Below are 21476 nucleotides of genomic sequence, written 5' to 3' on the forward strand. Positions count from 1 at the left end.
CTTCGAATGCCTGGATTTCCACTCGTTCCAGCTTGTGTAACCTTCCCAAGAAAAATCTGTGGTCGATCATTTCATATCTGGTTTGTACTGTGGCTCTTAATTGCCCATCGTCCACTCCCTTTTTCCATAATGTAACCATCTTGTCATGAACAGTGGTATTAATAGTCATCATTCCTTGGAGTGGTGCACCCACGTGGCTTTGTCCAAAACCACACTCCTAATTATTGGCCAATTGTACACATGCCCTGATACTAGTGAATTTTTCCCCTACACTGCTTTATCATCCCTCGCTCTCTTTCATATGGTCGGAGCGGTGAGACTCTGCATGGGATGGATAGTCAAGCGGTTGGCCTGCCCGTATAGAGCTTCAGGTGACTGCCATTAACTCTTCTTGGGAAGGGGTCTCCGTTGAGCTTAGCCAGGTAAATTGTGCCCCCATCAGTTACTTCTTTAATGACATAAGGCTCCATCGAATGCATACAGAGTTTACTTGGGAATTTTTTGAACTTACTGTCATATAACAATATGTCGTCATCCTTCTTGAATGTGTGCACCTTGATATGGCAATCATGCCATGCTTTCTCGCGTTGTTTCTGTACCTGTTGATGAAATCTCACCAAAAATCATTCTTCGTCCAATTTGTCGAGTTGTGCGAGCCTTTCCTCCAAAGCCCCATGATCTGCCATTCCTATACCTACTACAATCCGTAGGCTGGGCACGATATATTCCATAGGCATCACGGCCTCCTTACCATAGACTAGTCGAAATGGTGCCTGGCCTGTCAACTTTTTGCACGTGGTTCGGTATGCCCAATAGAGCTATTTCATTAGGAATTGATGATCTTTTAACAACGTCTTCCAAAGGATGGCTCGTCCAAGATGCAGAGCAACAAGGTTCTGTTTCGGAGAAACAAAATCATTATGGGAATGTACATGCAGTGGAAAAATTATGTCAATTGATTGAGATATGGTATGCTACCAATGAATATTTGAGAAAAGAAATGAATCTGAATTTTAGCATGACTGATCCCTTAAATCCAGTACATGTGATGTCCTTCTCAGGATCTAGGGGAAGTACATCTCAGGTTCACCAATTAGTAGGTATGAGAGGATTAATGTCAGATCCTCAAGGACAAATCATCGATCTACCCATTAGACGGAATTTACGCGAAGGGCTCTCTTCAACGGAATATATTATTTCCTGTTATGGGGCTCGTAAAGGAGCTGTGGATACTGCTATATGAACAGCAGATGCGGGATACCTCACACGTAGACTCGTTGAAGTAGTTCAACACATTGTAGTACATAGAACAGATTGTGGCACTATCCAAGGTATTTTCATAAGTCCCATTCGAGGTCGAGAGAGAGACAGAAATGAAATTGTTGTACGAACACAAATACTGATTGGCCGTGTGCTAGCAGATGATGTATATATAAATAGGAGATGCATTGCCACGCGCAATCAGGATATTGGAGTTGGACTTGCCAATCAATTAATAAACCTTCGAACACAACCAATATATATACGAACCCCCTTTACTTGCAAGAGTATATCTTGGATTTGTCAATTATGTTATGGTCGGAGTACTACTCACAGTCACTTGATTGAATTAGGAGAAGCAGTAGGTATTATTGCAGGCCAATCCATTGGAGAACCAGGAACTCAACTAACACTAAGGACTTTTAATACCGGGGGGGTATTTACTGGTGATATTGCAGAACATATACGAGCCCCTTTCAATGGAAAGATTGAATTCAATGAAAATTTGGTTTATCCCACATGTACATGTAATGGACATCATGCTTATCTATGTCATAATAACTTATCCATTACTATTGATGGTCAGGATCAAGTACATAACTTAACCATTCCGCCACAAAGTTTTCTTTTGGTTCAGAATGATAAATATGTGGAATCAGAATAGCTTATTGCCGAGGTTCGTGCTAGAACATCTTCCTTCAAGGAAAAAGTTCGCAAAAATATATATTCTGACTTAGAAGGAGAAATGCACTGGAGTACCAATGTGTGTCATGCACCTGAATATGTACAGGGTAATGTTCATCCTATACTCAGGACGGGTTATCTATGGATATTATCGGGAGGTATATACGGATCCCGTGTAGTACCCTTTCCATTTCATAAGTATCAGGATCAAGTATATGTTCAACCTTTTGTTGCCAAACATCAATCACTTTCCAATTCTTATGTGGATCAAGTGGAACATAGATCAGGTGACTCAAATTTCTATGAGAAGGAAGAACAAATCTTCAGTTATTCAGAAACTGAAACTGATCGGACCATATCCAACAAGCATCGAGACTCTATTTATGTCTTTTACCCTAATAATTACAATACTAAGGGGAAAACGCAAATGAATCGATTCATCGTCTCATTGCAGTGTGATAAAGAATGGGAAAAAAAATAATACCTTGTCATGATGCGATTCTTAGAATACCCAAAAGTGGTATTCTACAGAGAAATTCCATTTTTGGATATTGTAACATAGAACATGGAATACCTGATGGGTCGAATATGACAACACCCTTTTCCCTAGATTTATCGAGGGAAGGGGACAACTTGCAGATTCAAATTAGCTATTCTATTTCGTATGAAGATGGTGAATGAATCCAAGTAATGAGTGATATAAGTATTCCATTGGTTCGAACTTGTATAGGATTTGATTGGGAACAAACAGATTCTATAGAATCTGAGGCTTATGTTTCTCTTATTTTAGTAAGAACAAATAAGATCGTTAACAATATGGTTCAAATTAGCTTGATGAAATACTCTCCTTTTTTCATGGGGAGAAGGGACAATAAAACAAGTCCAAATTTGATGTTCCATAACAATTTGGACCACACTAATCTTTTATCTTCCAATGGGGCGAGTCAATTAATTAGTAAGCATCAAGGAACTATTTGTTCATTATCTAATGGGGAAGAAAACAGTGGATCTTTTATGGTTTTATCACCATCCGACTATTTTCGAATCGTTCTATTCAATGATTCTAAATGTTATGATACAGGAAATCAATCAAATAGAAAGGATCCTATGATAAAAATCATTGAATTTTCAGGTCTCTTGGGTAATTTACATAGTATAACCAACCGTTTTCCATCCTCCCATTTTCTAACTTATAAAAAAGTATTATCAAAGAAACATTCCATTTTTCACAATTCTTTCAATACTTTCCAAGTACCTAAATATTATTTCATGGACGAAAATATGATAATTTATCATTTCGATCCGTGCAGGAACATCATTTCCAATCTATTGGGTCCAAATTGGTGCTCTTCCTCATCCGAATCCGAATTCTGAAAAAAACATTTCCAGTAGTTAGTCTTGGACAATTGATTCCTGAAAGTGTATGGATATCCGAGGATGAACCACTCCCCGAATCTGGTCAAATTATAGCAGTTGATGAGGAATCTTTAGTCATTAGATCGGCTAAACCTTATTTGGCTACTCGAAAAGCGACTGTCCATAGTCATTATGGAGAAACTCTTGACAAAGGAGATACATTGATAACATTGATATATGAAAGGTTCAAATCCAGTGATATAATTCAAGGTCTTCCTAAAGTTGAACAATTGTCAGAAGCTCGTTTGAATAATTCAATATCGATGAATCTAAAAGAAAGTTTTGAAAATTGGACCAGAGATATGACAAGATTTCTTGGAAGTCTTTGGGGGTTATTCATAAGCGCTAGGATAACTATGGAACAAAGTCAAATTCATTTAGTCAATCATATTCAAAAAGTTTATCGATCCCAAGGGGTACGAATTGGTGATAAGCATATAGAGGTTATTGTACACCAAATGACATCGAAAGTCTTAATTTCAGAAGATGGAACGGCTAATGTTTTTTCACCAGGGGAACTCATTGGATTATCACGAGCACAGATAATGGATCGTGCTCTGGAAGAGCCAATCTACTATCAAACCATGTTATTAGGAATAACAAGGGCATCTCTGAATACTCAAAGTTTTATATCCGAAGCTAGTTTCCAAGAAACTGCTCGGGTCTTAGCTAAAGCTGCTCTACAAGGTCGTATCGATTGGTTGAAAGGCTTGAAGGAAAATGTTATTCTCAGGGGGATGATACCTGTCGGTACTGGGCAACATATTCACCGTTCAGGGAAACGAAACGGAATAGATCCAAGAATAGGGAATAGGAATCTATTTAGCAAAAAAGTGAAGGACATTTTATTTCATCATGACAAAGTAGATTTTTTTTCCTTTCAAGACAATTCTCACAAATATCACAATATATTAAAACAACAATTAAAATAGTCTTGAGAAATAGATTTCTTGTTATGTTCATGAATATCTCTTCTATAGTAGGAAGAATATCAAATATTCTATGAGTGAGAACGTTTCTATCATGTATTAGATAGATAGGCAATCTTTGAGAAGTAATTGATTCCGTTGGAATAATTAGATATTACGATACATTTTATTTCGCTATTTTGGGGAGGAAAGCAAATGAGAATGAGCAAAAGATATTGGAACATTGATTTGGAAGAGATGATGGAAGCAAGAGTTAATTTAGGGCATAAAACTAGGAAATGGAACTCTAAGATGGCACCTTACATTTTTACAGAGCGTAAAGATACTCATATTATAAATCTGGCTAAAACTGCTCATTCTTTATCAGAAGCTTGTGATTTGTTGTTTGATATAGCAGGTAGAGGAAAACAATTTCTGATAGTTGGTACGAAATATCAAGAAACTGATTTAGTAGCATCAGTTGCTACAGAAGCTCGATGTCATTATGTAAATAGAAAATGGCTTGGTGGTATGTTAACTAATTGGTCTACTACAGAGACGAGACTTCAGAAGTTCAAGGATTTAAAAAAAGAACAAGATACGGGACGATTCAATCAACTTCCAAAAAAAGAAGCAGCTATGCTCAAGAGACAATTAGACCAATTGCAGAAATATCTAGGTGGGATTAGATATATGACAATCTTACCCGATATTGCTATAATTACCAATCAACGAGAAGAATCCATTGCTCTTGGGGAATGTATAACTTTGGGTATTCCGACAATTTGCTTGGTTGATATAGATTGTGATCCATATCTCATGGATATCCCAATTCCAGCCAATGATGATGGTATAGCTTCAATTCAATTGATCCTGAACAGATTAACGTCAGCAATTTGCAAAGGAAGGGCATTAAGGTCATTATAGCTATATGAAGGGCTAATAGAAAGTAATAAAAAAATTACAAAAAAAGTGGGGGGAGGACCTAAGGATTTATTGAGTTGGCTGCTATTCCATCCAAGATCTCGTAAGAGGGAATTTCATTTATTGATTTGGTTCGCTGCTCCAAATTAAAAAATATTCTTAATGGAATACCCTTTTTATTATCTCGTGACATCAAAAATTCTGAGAGTGAAATAATTGAGGAATCTCTCATTTGACAAAAATAATTTATTTTCTTCTTTAATTTCATCTTTACAAGGGGGTAATATGGATATGGATATTGTACGATCTCCTATTAGCACATTGAATCATATCTATGAGATATCCGATGTGGAGGTGGGTCAACATTTTTATTGGCAAATAGGGGGGGTTCAAGTTCATGGACAGGTACTTATAACTTCTTGGGTTGTAATTGTTGTCTTATTAGGTTCAACTACCATAGTTGTTCGAGATCCACAAACCATTCCTACCGGTGGTCAAAATTTTGTTGAATATATTCTCGAATTTTTTCGGGACTTGACCAGAACTCAGATTGGGGAGGAAGAATATGGTCCCTGGGTTCCCTTTATTGGAACTATGTTTCTATTTATCTTTGTTTCTAACTGGTCAGGTGCTCTTCTTCCTTGGGGAATTCTAAAATTACCTCAAGGGAGTTAGCCGCACCTACAAATGATATTAATACTACGGTTGCTCTAGCTTTACTTACATCAGTAGCATATTTCTATGCAGGTCTTACAAAGAAGGGGTTAGGTTATTTTGGTAAATATATTCAACCAACCCCAACACTTTTACCAATTAACATCTTAGAAGATTTTAAAAAACCTTTATCACTTAGTTTTCGACTTTTTGGAAATATATTAGCTGACGAATTGGTAGTTGTTGTTCTTTTTTCTCTGGTACCTTTAATAGTTCCTATACCTATACTGTTCCTGGGATTATTTACAAGCGGTATTCAAGCTCTGATCTTTGCAACTCTAGCTGTAGCTTATATAGGTGAATCCATGGAGGGTCATCATTAAATCACTGCCCAATCAGATATAATATTTTTTAAGTATTGTACCAATGCATGACTTGATATGTATGGTAGAAGAAAATCAGATTTCTTAGTAAAAAGAGCTTGGTAACAAGATTTAAGATCAGTTAACTACTTCTGTCCATTAGATCTCCAGATAGAGTGGATCCGATTGGTCCATTCGTATAGAAATATGATAATAGGATCGAACAGGTTCACTAATCGGAGTTGTTTGAGTAAAGAATGTACCGGCGGAGAACGATTAAATTTTTTTTCCCATTAAGGGGAGGATTTTTTCGAACGTGTTTACTTTGTATATAGTTCGTTTCATATATTAATCCATTTATATTGATTATAAGCCTTATAGATTATATGGATTAATATCACATCTATAGATGTGATATATAATGACTTATAGGCTCTTATGCAGTCTATTCTCTCTCCGTGAAAAGAATTGATATGCCCAATAAAATGGAATCTTTATTTTGAATATTATGAAGAACAAATCTTTTTATGATGAAATATTTGCATAAGGGATACCCTATTTGTTGATATTATCATTTTGATATCATCAATAAATATTTTTGTTCTTAGTTGTTCGGAAGAAATCGTTCCATAATTTCACCATTGGTGAACACTCAATAGATGAAACTGTCGTATTATCAACTATTTCCCAACCTTAGTAAGAGGAGATTACCATGGATCCCTTAATTTCTGCTACTTCCGTTATTGCTGCTGGATTACCTGTAGGGCTTGCTTCCATTGGACCTGGCGTTGGCCAGGGCACTACTGCAGGCCAAGCTGTAGAAGGTATTGCGAGACAACCAGAAGCAGAAGGTAAAATACGAGGTACCTTACTGCTAAGTTTAGCTTTTATGTAAGATTTAACTATTTATGGACTAGTTGTGGCCCTAGCGCTTCTATTTGCGAATCCCTTTGTTTAATCCTAAAAAAAAAAAAGATCCCTACACCTCGTCATTACATTAGTATTTCTCCAATAATTTACTTGTTAAACTGCAGGAGAGGTTGATCTGAATAATTAGCAAATGAATTATTCTTCCTATAACTATACTTCGGTTGGAAAGATTCATGATGCGTGCGGCAGGGAAGGGAGTGGATAGGGCAAGAAAATTCTTTTTATCCTTATAAAAGACCCGGGACTAAGTTAAGTATCCCAAATATTATTATCCAGAACTAGATAGGATCAAATAAGAAAATAACAAAATTTTGTAGAACATATCCTTATCTATGAGGGGAGAGCGTATGAAAAATGTAATTGATCCTTTCATTTCCTTGAGTTATTGGCCTTCCACTGGGGGTTTCGGATCAAAATACCAATATTTTAGAAACAAATATAATAAATTTAGGTGTGGTGCTTAGTGTACTGATCTATTTTGGAAAGGGAGTGTGTGCGAGTTGTATATTCGAATAATATGGCTGGGCCCAACCAGCTGCACTTTGGAGATAGAAAAGTGCATAATGTCAACGAATTACTTCCGAATGGGGAATAGCGAAGAAATATAGCATTTCGTAATTGAATGAGAAATGAACTCTTAGTTTATAACAACCAATGAGGGAGGACCACTAGAATGGTTAAAGCTGAACTGTTTGAAGTCTAAGCACAACTAACTGGGTATTCTTTCCACCGTTGTGTCAAGATGAGATGGATTCAAAGGCATAGTTGGAGATTGATCCAATATATAACATTCATATCAATGGAATAATTTGATCTATTTACTGAAAAATAGTCCCAATCTCCTATCGAATTTTAGTTCCAATGCTGAACTGACGACCTAAACAGAAGGGAATTTATTCAATAGAACAAAAAGGAAGAGGCACAAATTAACTGATTGAATGGAACGATTCAATTTTCATGAGGGAAGAAGAGGAGAGAAAAGGGGAAACAAAAACAACATAAAACTTTCTTGATAATTGCAAATCCCTTTTGCTGGAAGAGCCCTTCGGAGATATCGGTCTTTTATAAATTGATTCTAATCTTCCGTAAACGGAACGGAAAGGGCAAGCTTGGTGTGAAGGGAACGTATACGTTCTTAGGGAATAAAAAAGAACTGAGCAGGAGAGCCGAATGAATCGAAAGATTCGTGTTTGGTTTGGGAAGAGATTATGAATTCGTGAAATTTGTGAATAGATAATCTACTTTCATTAAGTAATCTATTAGATAACCGTAAACATAAAATATTGGAGACTATTCGGAATTCAGAAGAACTATGTAAAGGAGCTATCGATCAGCTCAAGAAAGCTCGGGTTTGCTTAAGGAACATGGAAATGATAGCGGACGAAATCCAGGTAAATGGAAACTCCCAAATAGAACGAGAGAAAGAGGATCTCCTCAATATGGCTTCTGAGGATTTGGAACAATTAGAGGATCCCAAGAATGAGACGATTTACTCCGAATAGCAAAGAGCATTTGACCAGATCCGACAACAAGTTTCTCGCCAAGCTTTACGAAGAGCTATAGGAACTTTGAATAGTCGTTTGAATACTGAGTTACATTTACGTACGATCGATCACAATATTGGCCTGCTTAGAACCGTGATGAACACAAATGATTAGTTGTTATAGGTCCTATTTCTCAATAGATAATTAAAAAGGTTAAGGACCTATTTTTGAACAGATAATGAATAAGTGCTAATGGGAAGTATTAGACTCGACGAAATTAGTAGTATTATACGGAAACAGATCGAACAATATAACAACGAAGTAAGAGTTGGTAATATTGGCACCGTACTTCAAGTAGGAGATGGCATTGCTCGTATTCATGGTCTTGATGAAGTAATGGTAGGGGAATTAGTGGAATTTGGAGATGGTACAGTAGGCATTGCCCTAAATTTTGGATCAGATAATGTTGGAGCTGTATTAATGGGCGATGGTTTGATGATACAAGAAGGTAGTTCCGTGAGAGCAACAGGAAAAATTGCTCAGATACCAGTAAGTGATGCGTATTTGGGTCGTGTTGTAAATGCTCTAGCCCAACCCATTGATGGTAAGGGTAAAATTTCAGCTTCCAAATTTCGACTAATTGAATCTCCCGCGCCAGGTATTATATCGAGACGTTCCGTATATGAACCCCTTCAAACGGGGCTTATTGCTATTGATTCTATGATTCCTATAGGACGTGGTCAGCGAGAATTAATTATGGGGGACAGACAGACCGGCAAGACAGCAGTAGCTACAGATACTATTCTTAATCAAAAGAGTCAAAATGTAATCTGTGTCTATGTAGCAATTGGTCAAAGAGCTTCTTCCGTGGCTCAGGTAGTTAATACATTCCGAGAACGTCACGCAATGGCATATACCATTGTGGTAGTGGAAACTGCAGATTCTCCAGCTACATTACAATATCTCGCCCCTTATACAGTAGCAACTTTGGCTGAATACTTCATGTACAAAAAACAACACACATCAATCATTTATGATGATCTCTCCAAATAGGCACAAGCTTATCGACAAATGTCTCTTCTATTAAGAAGACCACCTGGCTGAGAAGCTTATCCGGGAGATGTTTTCTATTTGCATTCCTATCTCTTGGAAAGAGCAGCTAAATTAAGTTCCCAGTTAGGTGAGGGCAGTGTTACTGCTCTACCAATAGTTGAGACTCAAGCTGGAGATGTTTCAGCTTATATTCCCTCTAATACAATTTCCATTACCGATGGACAAATATTTTCATCGGCCGATCTATTCAATGCCGGGATCCGACCTGCTATTAATGTGGGTATTTCCGTCTCTAGAGTAGGATTTGCGGCTCAAATAAAAGCTATGAAAAAGGTAGTTGGAAAGTTGAAATTAGAGCTAGCTCAATTTGCAGAGTTGGAAGCTTTTGCACAATTTGCTTCTGATCTTGATAAAGCTACTCAAAATCAATTGGCGAGGGGTCAACGATTACGTGAGTTGCTCAAACAATCTCAGTCAGCTCCTTTGACTGTAGAAGAACAAATAGCTACTATTTATACCGGAACAAACGGATACCTGGATATATTCGAAATAGCACAAGTGAGAAAATTTCTCCTTGGGTTACGCTTTTATTTGATAAAAAATAAACCTCAGCTCAGAGAAATTATACGTTCTATTGGTACATTTACAGAAGAAGCGAAAGCCCTTCTGGAAGAGGCTCTTAAGGAAAATACTAAACTTTTTTTACTTCAAGAAAAAAAATGAATATTTGATCATTTGGTGGAATTATTTAGAACATAGCACAGCGGGGATGTGCAAGTCCCAATTATTCCATCGTGCATTATAGATCTTAGTCAGTGCAGTTTCCAAAATTTTGTTGAATGCCTCAACAGTCCTAATTGCTTGTAGAAGGTATTGCATGCTCTGTTAGTGATATATTTGGAATTCCTCAGTGAGCGCTCTGATGGTTTCATTCAAAAAATGCATTCCTCGATCACTCATGAGAATCTTAGGACACTCAAACCTGGTCAACACATTCTTGAACAAGAACTTTACCACTGTCGCGGCTGTGAAATCCTTAATCGGCTGTGCTTTTGCACATGCCCGTCTTCCCTCATGGTTCAATAGGTCCGATGAAGTCGATCGCCCATTTCTCAAATGGTTGTAGTGTCACCTGTGGCTGAAGTGGCATTTCATCCCTTTGTAATGGCTTGCCTATTCATTGGCATACATCACAGGCCCGGCAGTATGCTTTTGAATCTTGATGTGGGGGGGGGGCACCATAATTCAGCACGAAGAACCTTCTTGGCTATGGAGTGGCCTGCATAATGTCTGCCAACTACCCCTCCATGTGCTTTGGTAAGGATCTATTCTTGCTCAAACTCTGGTACATATTAGCGTAATATCTCATCATGCCCCATCTTGTAGAGATGGTCAGCAATCACAGTGAAATCTACTGCTCGTGTCACCAATTCCTTCTTTTGTTGCACAGAATACCCCTGCGGCGCAGTGCTGGTAGTCAAAAAATAGATTATATCTTCAAAGTGGCCATCCGCAATGCACACTGCATACAACTAGGCATCCAAGAGTCCTTCTTCTAGGTTCGTGGGTTCCTTGCCCATCTCAATCCGGGATAAGTGGTCTAGACCCACATTCAGATGTCCTGGCTTTACAACAACCTCAAAATCATATTCCTGAAACAATAGCAACCATCGACAGATGTGCCCCCCAACACAGGCTTATTCACTAGGTATTTTAGTGCAGAGTGATCAATATACATCTTAAAATGTCCTCCAAGCAAATAGTGATGATACTTTTAGAGTGCGTACACCATTGCCAATCCCTCTCACTTAGTAGTAGAGTAATTTTTCTCAGCTTTTGACAACCTTCGACTTGCAAATGCAATCGGGTGGTCAACTCCCTCCACGCCTTCCTAAGTAAGTACTGCTCCTAATGCGATACACGACACATCGACATGCACGTGGAACTCCATGTCCCATTTTGGAAATATCAAGATAGGGATAGATGCCATTTTTTCCTTCAGTAATTCCAGGATTTTGTTACATTCCTCGTTCTAGCAATACATGCCATCATTTTTTAACAAGTGTTCCATTGGAGCCATGATCTGGGCGTAACCTTTTATCAACTTCTGATAGTACCCCGTGTGTCCCAGCATAGCGCAGAGCTGTTTGACACTGTGCGATGCTTGCGGACCTAATATGACAACGATCTTTGTTGGATCCACCATCGGGCCTTGCCTACAAACTACGTGACCTAGCAAGTTCCCGAAAGGAACAAGGAATGTACACTTCTTTAGCGCAATCTAGCGTCGACGGAAAGTATACAGCATTAATTGTAAGTTCTCAGTATGTTTCTTAACTAGTCCAAAGATGATCCAATCGTCAAGATAGACTTCCAAGAATTTATGTATGAATTCCTTGAATGTAGCTACCATAATGTGGGAAAATATTGCTGACACGTTCTTCAACCTAAATGGAATCACTGTATACTGAAAGCAACCCCATTCCATAGAAAATGTTTTCTTTATTCGATCCTCTGGCACGATCTTGATTTGATGGTATCCAGAGAACCCATCCGTAAAGGAATACACTTCCTACCTGCCCACATTTTCTAAGACTTCATCAATAAAGATGTGGGAAATGAATCGTTAACAGAAGCATCATTGAGCTTCCATAGATCCTCACAGATGTAGATCTCACCCTTTTGTTTGTTCTCCTATACCACCATCAGACTTACTCAATCAGACTCCTCAACTGGTTCAATGATCCCGTCTGCCAGCATCATGTCCAACTCTTCACGTACTTTTTCTTTGTATTTTGGATTCAATCAGTAAGGTCACGGCTTTATTGGCTTCGCATCAGGCTTCAAGGTTATCTTCATCATTCCTAGTTCGCCCCGAATCCCTTTTAGCTCCATAATCTTAGTAGGGAAGAGGTCTCGATACTCCCTGAGTAGCTCGACGACCTTTTCCATGGTAGCGTTGTCCCAGTAATCCCCAAGCGTAGCATACTTTGGTTCTTCCTTTATTCTGATATTTACTTGCTTCATTTTTAATTGCACTGCAACATCTAGATATTCTATTTCAGGGCCACGCACTTCTCGACTTCCTTCGAATTCTGGTGTATTGAGGTCATCCGGATCATCCTCATCCCCTTCTACTTTTATATTGTAACATTCCAAGGCTCGGCTCAACTGTCGCAACCAGTCTAGTTGCACGACTTCTTCCGGCTCAAGTGGCAATGTGAAAATTGTGGTCTTTACTAGCTTTAACGCGTCGTCCACTGTATCCATCCATTGATCCTCAAAAAGAAATGTTGATAGAAACCTTTCGTGCAAGATATCCCACTCACCTATGCCACATCGGAGCTCTGTTTCAGTATACCAATTCCTTGGGATGACTTCTAAGGTATGATAAAATAGGTGCACCCATTCAGCTCTTTGTCATAGACTTTGGTCCATTTGCTCAAATATATGTTCGGATTTTCTCGTCCACCATATTTCTTCTTTAGTTGGAGTGTTGGCTTCCCGAATCGTATCTACATCATGCGCTTACATCTTTTCCAATCTGCAAAAGTGCCTTCATGGGTATCCCACCATCTCACCAATGTCGTGTGCAAGGCCCACTTGAGCGCATCAAATTGCTAGTACTCTAGTACTGCACTCTCAAACTTCTCCAGGAATACATTTACTAATGTGAGCTCGTCACATACTGGCAGCTCGCGGTCCTGAGCTTTAATGTAGTATACAGATTTTGTTAGCATATTGTAGCTTGACGTAGTTTCCCCATTCATTCTGGTCTGCCATTTCTCGTCTTCTTCCTCCAAATCATCAGTGTATGGTTCCGCGTAACCCTGTAAAATTCTTCATTCCTCCATTACCTTACCCTTTATTAGCCTTTGTGCAGTAATTTGGTAGATACAATCCAAGGCTTCATCCTACTCGTTGTTGCGCATAGGTTTCATGTAGCAGGGTCCCTTGGTTCGATCTAGCGGAACAACTACGTGGCATGAATTTTCCTCAACTATCATCTCCCTGTGCTTGAAATTAATAATCCCATTCATGTCAATTACCCAGTCTATTCCCAACAACACGGGGTATGGGCTTTTCTCTTCCACTATCTCAATAACTTCAAAATTCGTTCTAGTGCTTGCACCATCCAGGTCTACAATGATTCCTTGCAACCTACCCAGGGGCAAGATCTGTTGTTGATTTTCCATCCGTAATTGGATCAGAGACCATTGGAGTGGGCGCTTACTGATACGCTCCCACGTCTCCTTGGGCAAGACGTTTGCATCCTAACCAAGGTCCAAAATGACCTAATCCATCTTATAGTCACCAATCCAGACTGTTAACCGCATTTCTTGTCCGGTCCGTGACGTATGGCTCCCTATTCATCGAACTATGCGATGTTCTCCCCATCTTGCATATTTTTTAATTACCTCCCACAATCCTTTCACTGCCCTATTATCGCGAAGTAACTTCGTACAAGTTTCTATGAAAGTTGTTAACATCAAGGGACCTTTATACAGCTTAGATTGATCTCCTTCTAAGATTGCACTGCTCCTTAGTACCATATTTACTTTAGGTTCTTCATTGCGTGGTTCATCCCTCATCATCTGCACATTTTGTGTCGTCATAGGAGGTGTTGTCCTTTTGTCGTGAATCTGTGCTCGCAACATAAGGCAATCTAGCAATTCATGGTCAAATTATTCGCAATAGGGACATGATAGTCGAGTTGGATTTGTGCAATCCCACGTGTAGTGTCCTGGTCCTCCACAATTGTAACAAATTAGCTATCCTCGACCCCTTCCTAGTCCCATTATACCCCATCCTCGACCCTGTCCCTAGAATCCACCACGCACAAACATTGCAACTAGATTTTGACGTTGTCTCACAGTCTATATTTGGTAGGCAGATGCATGATCCACCAACATTCGGCAATCTCTGTCCTTGTTACCCACTGATCTACAAAAGTTAAAAAATAGTTGTTAGGGGGTTTGATTGTATTTTGGCAATAGGTGGTAATTATTCGGGTTGTGTTTTCCTCCTACTTGAGCGGGGAAATCACGCTCGGCCTTGCCAGTGCCTCTGGTTGCAATGGTGCTAGTCCCCCCGTGACCACAAGGTTTACCGTGACTGAACAATGATCTTTATCATGTCCTGGCCCTTACACTTGATGCACCAAGCTTCTTCCCGAACTTCCGGAGCCTAGTCTTGTTTTAACTTTTGTATTTCCAAACACAAGTTTTGGACCTGTGCTTGGATTTTTTGAACTCCCAACATTGGCTCTTGTATCGGGGTTTCATGCAACCGCATTGCTGCCTCCAGCACTTCTGCTTGGGTTGAGATCTTCTATTGTGACAAAGCCGATTTCAGATATGGCATTAATGATGCGATAAATCAAGTGTGGTGCTATGCATCCTTCAGAGTCATGTTGGCTTCATGAATAGTACTTTTCAACCTTTGATCCAGATCCCATGGGGTCTCACTAAGCATCATCCTGATTTCTTTGAATTCTACGATCGACTACGACTCTGATTTTGGCCAGATGAACTCCTCTTTTAACTCCATATAGATGTCTGTTATCCCTGTCGTTGGGTTGATTCTCGAATACTTCATATACCATGTTAGCACTCGATCCTACAGTGTGTTGACTAAGACAGCTTTCTAGATATCATCATTCGTGATATGTTGTGCATTCCATACTGAATTCAATACAAATCAAAACTTTTCCAGATCTTCACTTCCTGCTCCCTTGAATATTGGTAACTGGATGGCGCTCGCCATTACCACCGTCCTAATCCTTTGTCACTCTTTCCTCTAGCATCGTCGCCTTTCACACCAGAAACCCCTTAGGAAGATCACGGTCTTAGCAATGGAACCATTTGTTGGATTATATGGGCTTGACCCAGGTTTGGAAGAATTATTTAGCCAAAGAAATCCCACAGCTACCAGCCCTTTCGGCAACAGCCCACGAAGCGCGGACTGAGGTCTCATCCGAGGTAGTAGGGGAGGGTGTTGGAACCAGGTTTCTGCACCCTAGGGTTGTCTTGGATGTGGTTTGGGGCTCGCGCGCTTGTTCTGCAGCCTCGTGCTATGCTAGATACGTGCAGATCGAAATACCCTTATCGCGTTTATTACAGATTGAATCACTTATTACTGGTTTGATCTAGTTAAAATGGTCTTTAAGAAAACATTTATTACTTTTGGTTACTTCGCGCATCAATATTAATCTAGTTCACATGAATTCAACTGTAGAAAATGCATAAATCATAACATTTCATTTATAAAAGAGTAAATTCGCCACCAACACAAAATTTAGAAGAAACTTATCTTTATTACCAATCTTCAACAATACATCCAGATCCACCCTACGCACTCAACTGTAGGGGTCTGCACACATAGCTTCAAACTTTCCAGGCCTCTATGCACATAGTTGCAGAGCCTCTACCTTCTACCCTACTCCCTCGACTCAGACCTACACATGCTTTCAAGCTATTTCCTTGCAAAACCCATTACATTCCATCTTTCAAAAGACCTACTTTTCCTCATAGAGCCTCGCTCTATTTATACTTTCCCTTGGCCATGATCCCTCTACGGGCTGACTCTATTACTATTTCTTTACATTTTTTTGGGTGGACTACCCTTTGACTCAACCTACTATAGTTCACGCTCCGCACTTTCCGCAGAGTCTTTTACCTTAATATTACCCAAAAATCTAGGCTCCGCACCCCATACTCATTCCGCGGGGCTTGCGCTACCCAACAATAACTTATTTCACAATAAAAGTATTTTAATTTAATTTAATTTAATGTTATAACATTTTTTATTTCAAGCTAATAGGAAAAGGGTTGTAATTAGTTTTGAGATATATATAAACCCTCTATCCTCATGACTACTAAAATTATTCCCATATAAATTAAATCAAGGTTTTAATAAAATTAAAAATGAGAATACTTTTGTATTTAAAGGTGTGAAATTTATATAATACAAATATTAGTTAGAACCAACATAGATCTATCTTAACTAAGGATCCAAGTGATGGTAGCAAGAAAAGTGAATGGAAGAGAGGGGGAGGGAGATAGTGACAAAGATGGAGGGTGGAGAGAGAGAGAGAGAGAGAGAGAGAGAGAGAGAGAGAGAGAGAGAGTGAGTGAGTGATGGGGGAAGACAGAGAGAAGGAGGTAGGAAGAGAGAGAGGGGAGAGAGAGAAGAAGAGAGTGGGGGAGAGAGATATGGAGTCGGAGGGGGCGAGAGAGGGAGGAAAGAACTAAGGCATAGGGAGGTATAAGTGGAGAGATAGAGGGAGAGAAGAGAGGAGGGGAGAAAGAGAATAGGTGGGGATAAAGATAGCGAGAGAAGGGAAAGAGAGAGAGAGGAAGGCACAAAGATGGAGGGGGGAGAGAGAGAGAGTGATTGTGGCGGGGGGGGGGAGGGAATAGAGGGAGGTGAGAGAGAAAGGGAGACAGAGGACTAAGAGACAGGAGAGAGAGATGAAGTTAGAGGGGGAGAGAGAGGGAAGGAAGAAGAAAGACATAGAGGGAGAAAGGTAGAGAGATAGAGGGAGTGACAAGGGAGTGATGGAGAGAGGAGAGATAGAGGGAAGAGAGAGAGGTGGAGAGGAAGAGGGAGGGAGAGAGAGATAGATATGGAGAGAGAGTGTGTATGTTTGGGGGGTGAGATAGAGAGAGGGAAAAAGAAAGAGACACATAGATACAAATATAGATATTATATAGTATTATATAACTAGCATAAATCCATCTTAACCTAGATCTACTATGCGCCAAAAAAGAGGTTTGCACATCAAGAGATTGGATCCCTCTCAACGCTTGATAGATTCAGGTTAAGATGGATCTAGACTGGCTTAATATGTTTGTAGTTGTATTTGATAAACTAACACTTTTTATGGTTGTGTTTGAAAACAAATTTTCCATATTTGGTGTATTTATCATAATAATAATAATCTAATTTTAATTTAATTTTAAGCTTACCTTTTTTATGCAATGATTTTGTTTTTATTTTATAGAGATATACATGCTATACTTTTGGAATTTGAAAAGGAAACATGTGCTCTTAACTTGGTTGTATTGAAAACATTTAAGTGTAAGAAAGAAACATGCCCTCTTAACTTGGTTGTTTTAAAAGCATAAGTGTTCTTGTATACTAGGTGGGTGCAAACAAGAGAGAGTATATGGTAAGTGGATTAAATAGTTAAAAATAAAATTTAGTTAAGGAGAAAGTTACAAAAATATAACAAATAGGCTAGGGTTTGGATATTACTATTTTAGGACATCTAAAGTTGAAGGTATATTTTATGGAGGTGTAGTCTAAGCCCTTGGGTGTAAGGCACATATTATGGGTATCTTGGACTTTTGGTGTGAGTTAGTGGTGTCAACTAGTGGTGGAGTGTCCAACCAATGAGTAGGAAAGGTTTTTCATTTACAAGGTTGGAATCAATCAAGATTCTCCCTCTCTACCTAACTTTAAGATGAGGAGTGTGCATAATGGACTTATTATTGTAGAAAATTGCAAATATTTGATTATCTTAAAGTTCAAGATCTTGAAGTGGCTACCTCAACCTACAAATCTTTAAAGGAACTATGTGTTTTTCAGTTAAACCCTTGTGATCAAGGAGTTGTAAAAGAGGAAGGCCTTATGGCTATTTTTAAGGGGTTGTAATGACCCTCATATTGTGGTAAATATGTAGATATGATGCTAATGGTCTTGATCTTAGTACATTCACGTATACAATGTAAATATTTTCCTATCACCTTGAATTGTGTAAATATGATAAATATTTTGTGGTTACCCTGATGTACATGTTGAATTTCCACTTGCATGATTATGGGAAACACTTCTCAGTTATCCTTGTGTACATGGGGAAGATCATAATTACTCTATGCAATAAAAAAACCTAGTAATATTTTCACACTAAAAACTATAGAATAAACTTAACCCTAATATCTTAGTGAAGAACAAGTAACTAGCTAGACTCTGGAAGGGTTTTTGGATTGACTGTTAGTGAAACTCATTGCAGTTAGGTGTGCCAATGTCTGGTGGGCGTTAGTGAGTGCTAGGGAAACACAAGGTTGTACTACATAAAAATGCATGGAAATGAATGAATAAGAGTGTGTGATAGGGAGTGTCAATGAGTTCTAGGTGTGGTAAGAGGGGAGTGACATGGTATGCTAAGCAGCGCTAAGTCATTCTAGCATGCCAGAGTGACATGCAACCAATATGTGCTAGGTGCCAAGGTGTGCCAAATAGTGCTAGGAAGTGTTAGGGAGCATTAGGGAAACACAAGGGAGCACTAGGTGAAAATAATGCATGCAAATGAATGATTAAGAGTTTGTGACAGGAAGTGTCAGTGATTTCAGGGTGTGCTAAGGAGGGAGTGACAAGGTATGCTAGGCAGTGCTAAGCCATTCTAGAGGCTAGGGAAACATGAAAAGATGTGCTAGGTGCTAAGGTGTGCCAATGCATGCCAAGGAGAGTTATGGAGTGTCAAGGAAAAACAAAGGAGAACTAGTTTCAAATGCATGGAAATGAATGAATAAGAGTGTGTTACAGGGGTTGTCAGTGAATTCTAGGTGTTCTAAGTAGGGAGTGACAAGGTATGCTAGGTAGTTCCAAGGAATGTTAGAGTGCTAGGAAACATGCCAAGATGTGCCAAGTCCTATAGTGTGCCAATTTGTGTCAGGGAGTACCATGAGAACACAAGGGAGAACTAGTTCAAATTGCATGGAAATTAATAGATAAGAGTGTGTGATAGGGAGTGTTAGCAAGTTCCAATTGTGTTAAGGAGGGAGTGACAACGGTATATGTTAGGCAGTGCCAAGGCATGCTAGAGTGTTAGGACATGTTAGGGAGTGGTAGGGTCTTTTAGGGAGTGGAAAATCATGCCAAGGAATGCAGGGGATGATAATGTGTGCCACGTAGTGCCAATGGATTGTTATACGTTCTAGATGTTATGGCATGTGAAGATGTAAACTATGTTTCTTAGTTGTTTTATGGGCACTATTGGATGTGAGCCTTGACTTGGTAACTTGTTAAGTGGCATGAGTTAATATTGGATATGAGAAGCCTAGGATGATTTATATTCCATTAGGGGAACAAGGCGTAGTCTAGTTGTAATAAATGTAACTTTGTAAAGTTGTAGTTGAGGCAAGACTTGGTTGGGTTCCTAAGTCTAAAAGAAAATAAGGGTAGTTATGAGGGAATGATAATTAAGGAGTGCCATGGCCTTCCAAGGAATGAAAAAGCATGTGTACATATACCAGATAGTGTCAATTCATGTCAAGGAGTGTTTGGGAGTGTCAAGGAATCATAAGGGATAACTAGGTCAAAGTGCATGGAAATGAATGAATAAGTGATTATGTCAGGGAGAGTTAGTGAATTCTAGGCGTCCCATGGACGAAGTGTGTTAGGAGAATTTCATATTAGGACTTGTAGGAGGAAAGCCCACGATTGTGATAAGAGGATGGATAAAGAAATTTGAGACAAAGGGAGACTGTGTTCTAGGCACACCACTATTTTTTCAATGACTTGGTTGGGTTCCCAAGTCATAAAAGAAAGTAAGGTTATCTATGAGGGCATGAAAACTAGGGAGTGCCAAGGTGTGCAGGGAATTTCAGAAAGTTCTAACACATGTTATAAAGTTCCAAGGAATTTTAGGCCTGTAAAGACATGCCAAGTTCTAAGGCATGCCAATGTGTGCTAGGCTCTAGGATGTGGCGCCAACACATGCTAGGGATTGCCAAGGAAACACAAGGGAAGACTCAATTCAATTACATGTAAATGAATGAATGTGCGTGTGTGATAGGGAGTGTTAACAAGTTATAGGTGTGCTAAGGAGGGAGTGACAACGTATGATAAGCAATTCCAATAGATGATAAAGTGCTAGGAAATCCTACTAAGATGTGACAAGTGCCATGCTGTGCCAATGTGTGCCAAGGAGTGTTAGGGATTGTTAGGGAAACACAAGGGAGCACTAGGTCATAATGCATGGAAATTAAGGAATAAGAGTGTGTGTCATGGATTGTTAGTGAGTTCCAAGTGTGTTAAGGAGGAGTTACAAGGCATGCTTGGCAATGCTAAGGAATTCTAGAGTTCTAGGGAGACATGCGGCCAAGATGTGCCAATGCATGTAAGGAAGTGTTAGCTGGGAGTGCCAGGGAAACACAAGAGAGAACTATGTCAAAATGAATGGAAATGAACAAATAAGTGTTTGTTATTAGAAGTTTCAGTGAGTTCTAGGTGTGCTAAGGACAAAGTGACAAGGTATGCTAGGCAGTGTTAAGGCATACTAGAGGCTAGGGTGACATGCCATGATTTCATAGGTGCTAGGGTGTAACAACACGTGTCAAGGAGTGATAAGGAGTGCTAGGGAAACACAAGGGAGAACTAGGTAAAAATGCATGGAAATGAATGAATAAGAGTTTGTGACCAAGAGTGTCAGCGATGTCCAGGTGTGCTAAGGATAGAGTGACAAGGTATACTATGTAGTGCCAATGAATGCTAGAGTGTTAAGGTGGTAGGGCAAGATGTGTTAGGTTCTAGGGTGAGCTAGGGAGTGTTAGGGGGTGTCAAGGAAACATAAGGAAGCACTAGTTCAAAATACATGGAAATTAATGAATAAGAGTGTGCGAGAGGGAGTTTCGGTGAGTTTTAGGTGCATTAAGGAGGGAGTGACAAGGTTAAATGCTAGGCAATGCCAAGGTATACTAAACTACCAAGGCATGTTAGGAAGTGCCACAGTGTGCTCGAGAGTGTCAAAGCATGCCAAGGAATGTAGGGGATGTTAACGCATTCCACATAGTGCC

At 39.3% G+C, this 21476-nt stretch overlaps 1 protein-coding gene across 1 annotated transcript; it reads left to right on the plus strand.

Annotated features, from left to right (window-relative positions):
- Window positions 1–766: 766 nt before the first annotated feature.
- On the plus strand, window positions 767–6229 carry LOC149240334 (uncharacterized). The gene is made up of 4 exons (XM_089370140.1): window positions 767–928; window positions 3255–4117; window positions 4502–5185; window positions 5821–6229. Exons 1-4 carry the CDS (start codon window positions 767–769, stop codon window positions 6227–6229), a joined length of 2118 nt encoding a protein of 705 aa, XP_089226266.1.
- The last annotated feature ends 15247 nt before the right edge of the window (window positions 6230–21476 follow it).

This window comes from Pinus tabuliformis, chromosome 8, assembly GCF_031772625.1.
Source record: "Pinus tabuliformis cultivar Carrire ecotype Pingquan chromosome 8, CPIR1, whole genome shotgun sequence".
In the NCBI taxonomy this organism is placed as follows: Eukaryota; Viridiplantae; Streptophyta; class Pinopsida; order Pinales; family Pinaceae; genus Pinus; species Pinus tabuliformis.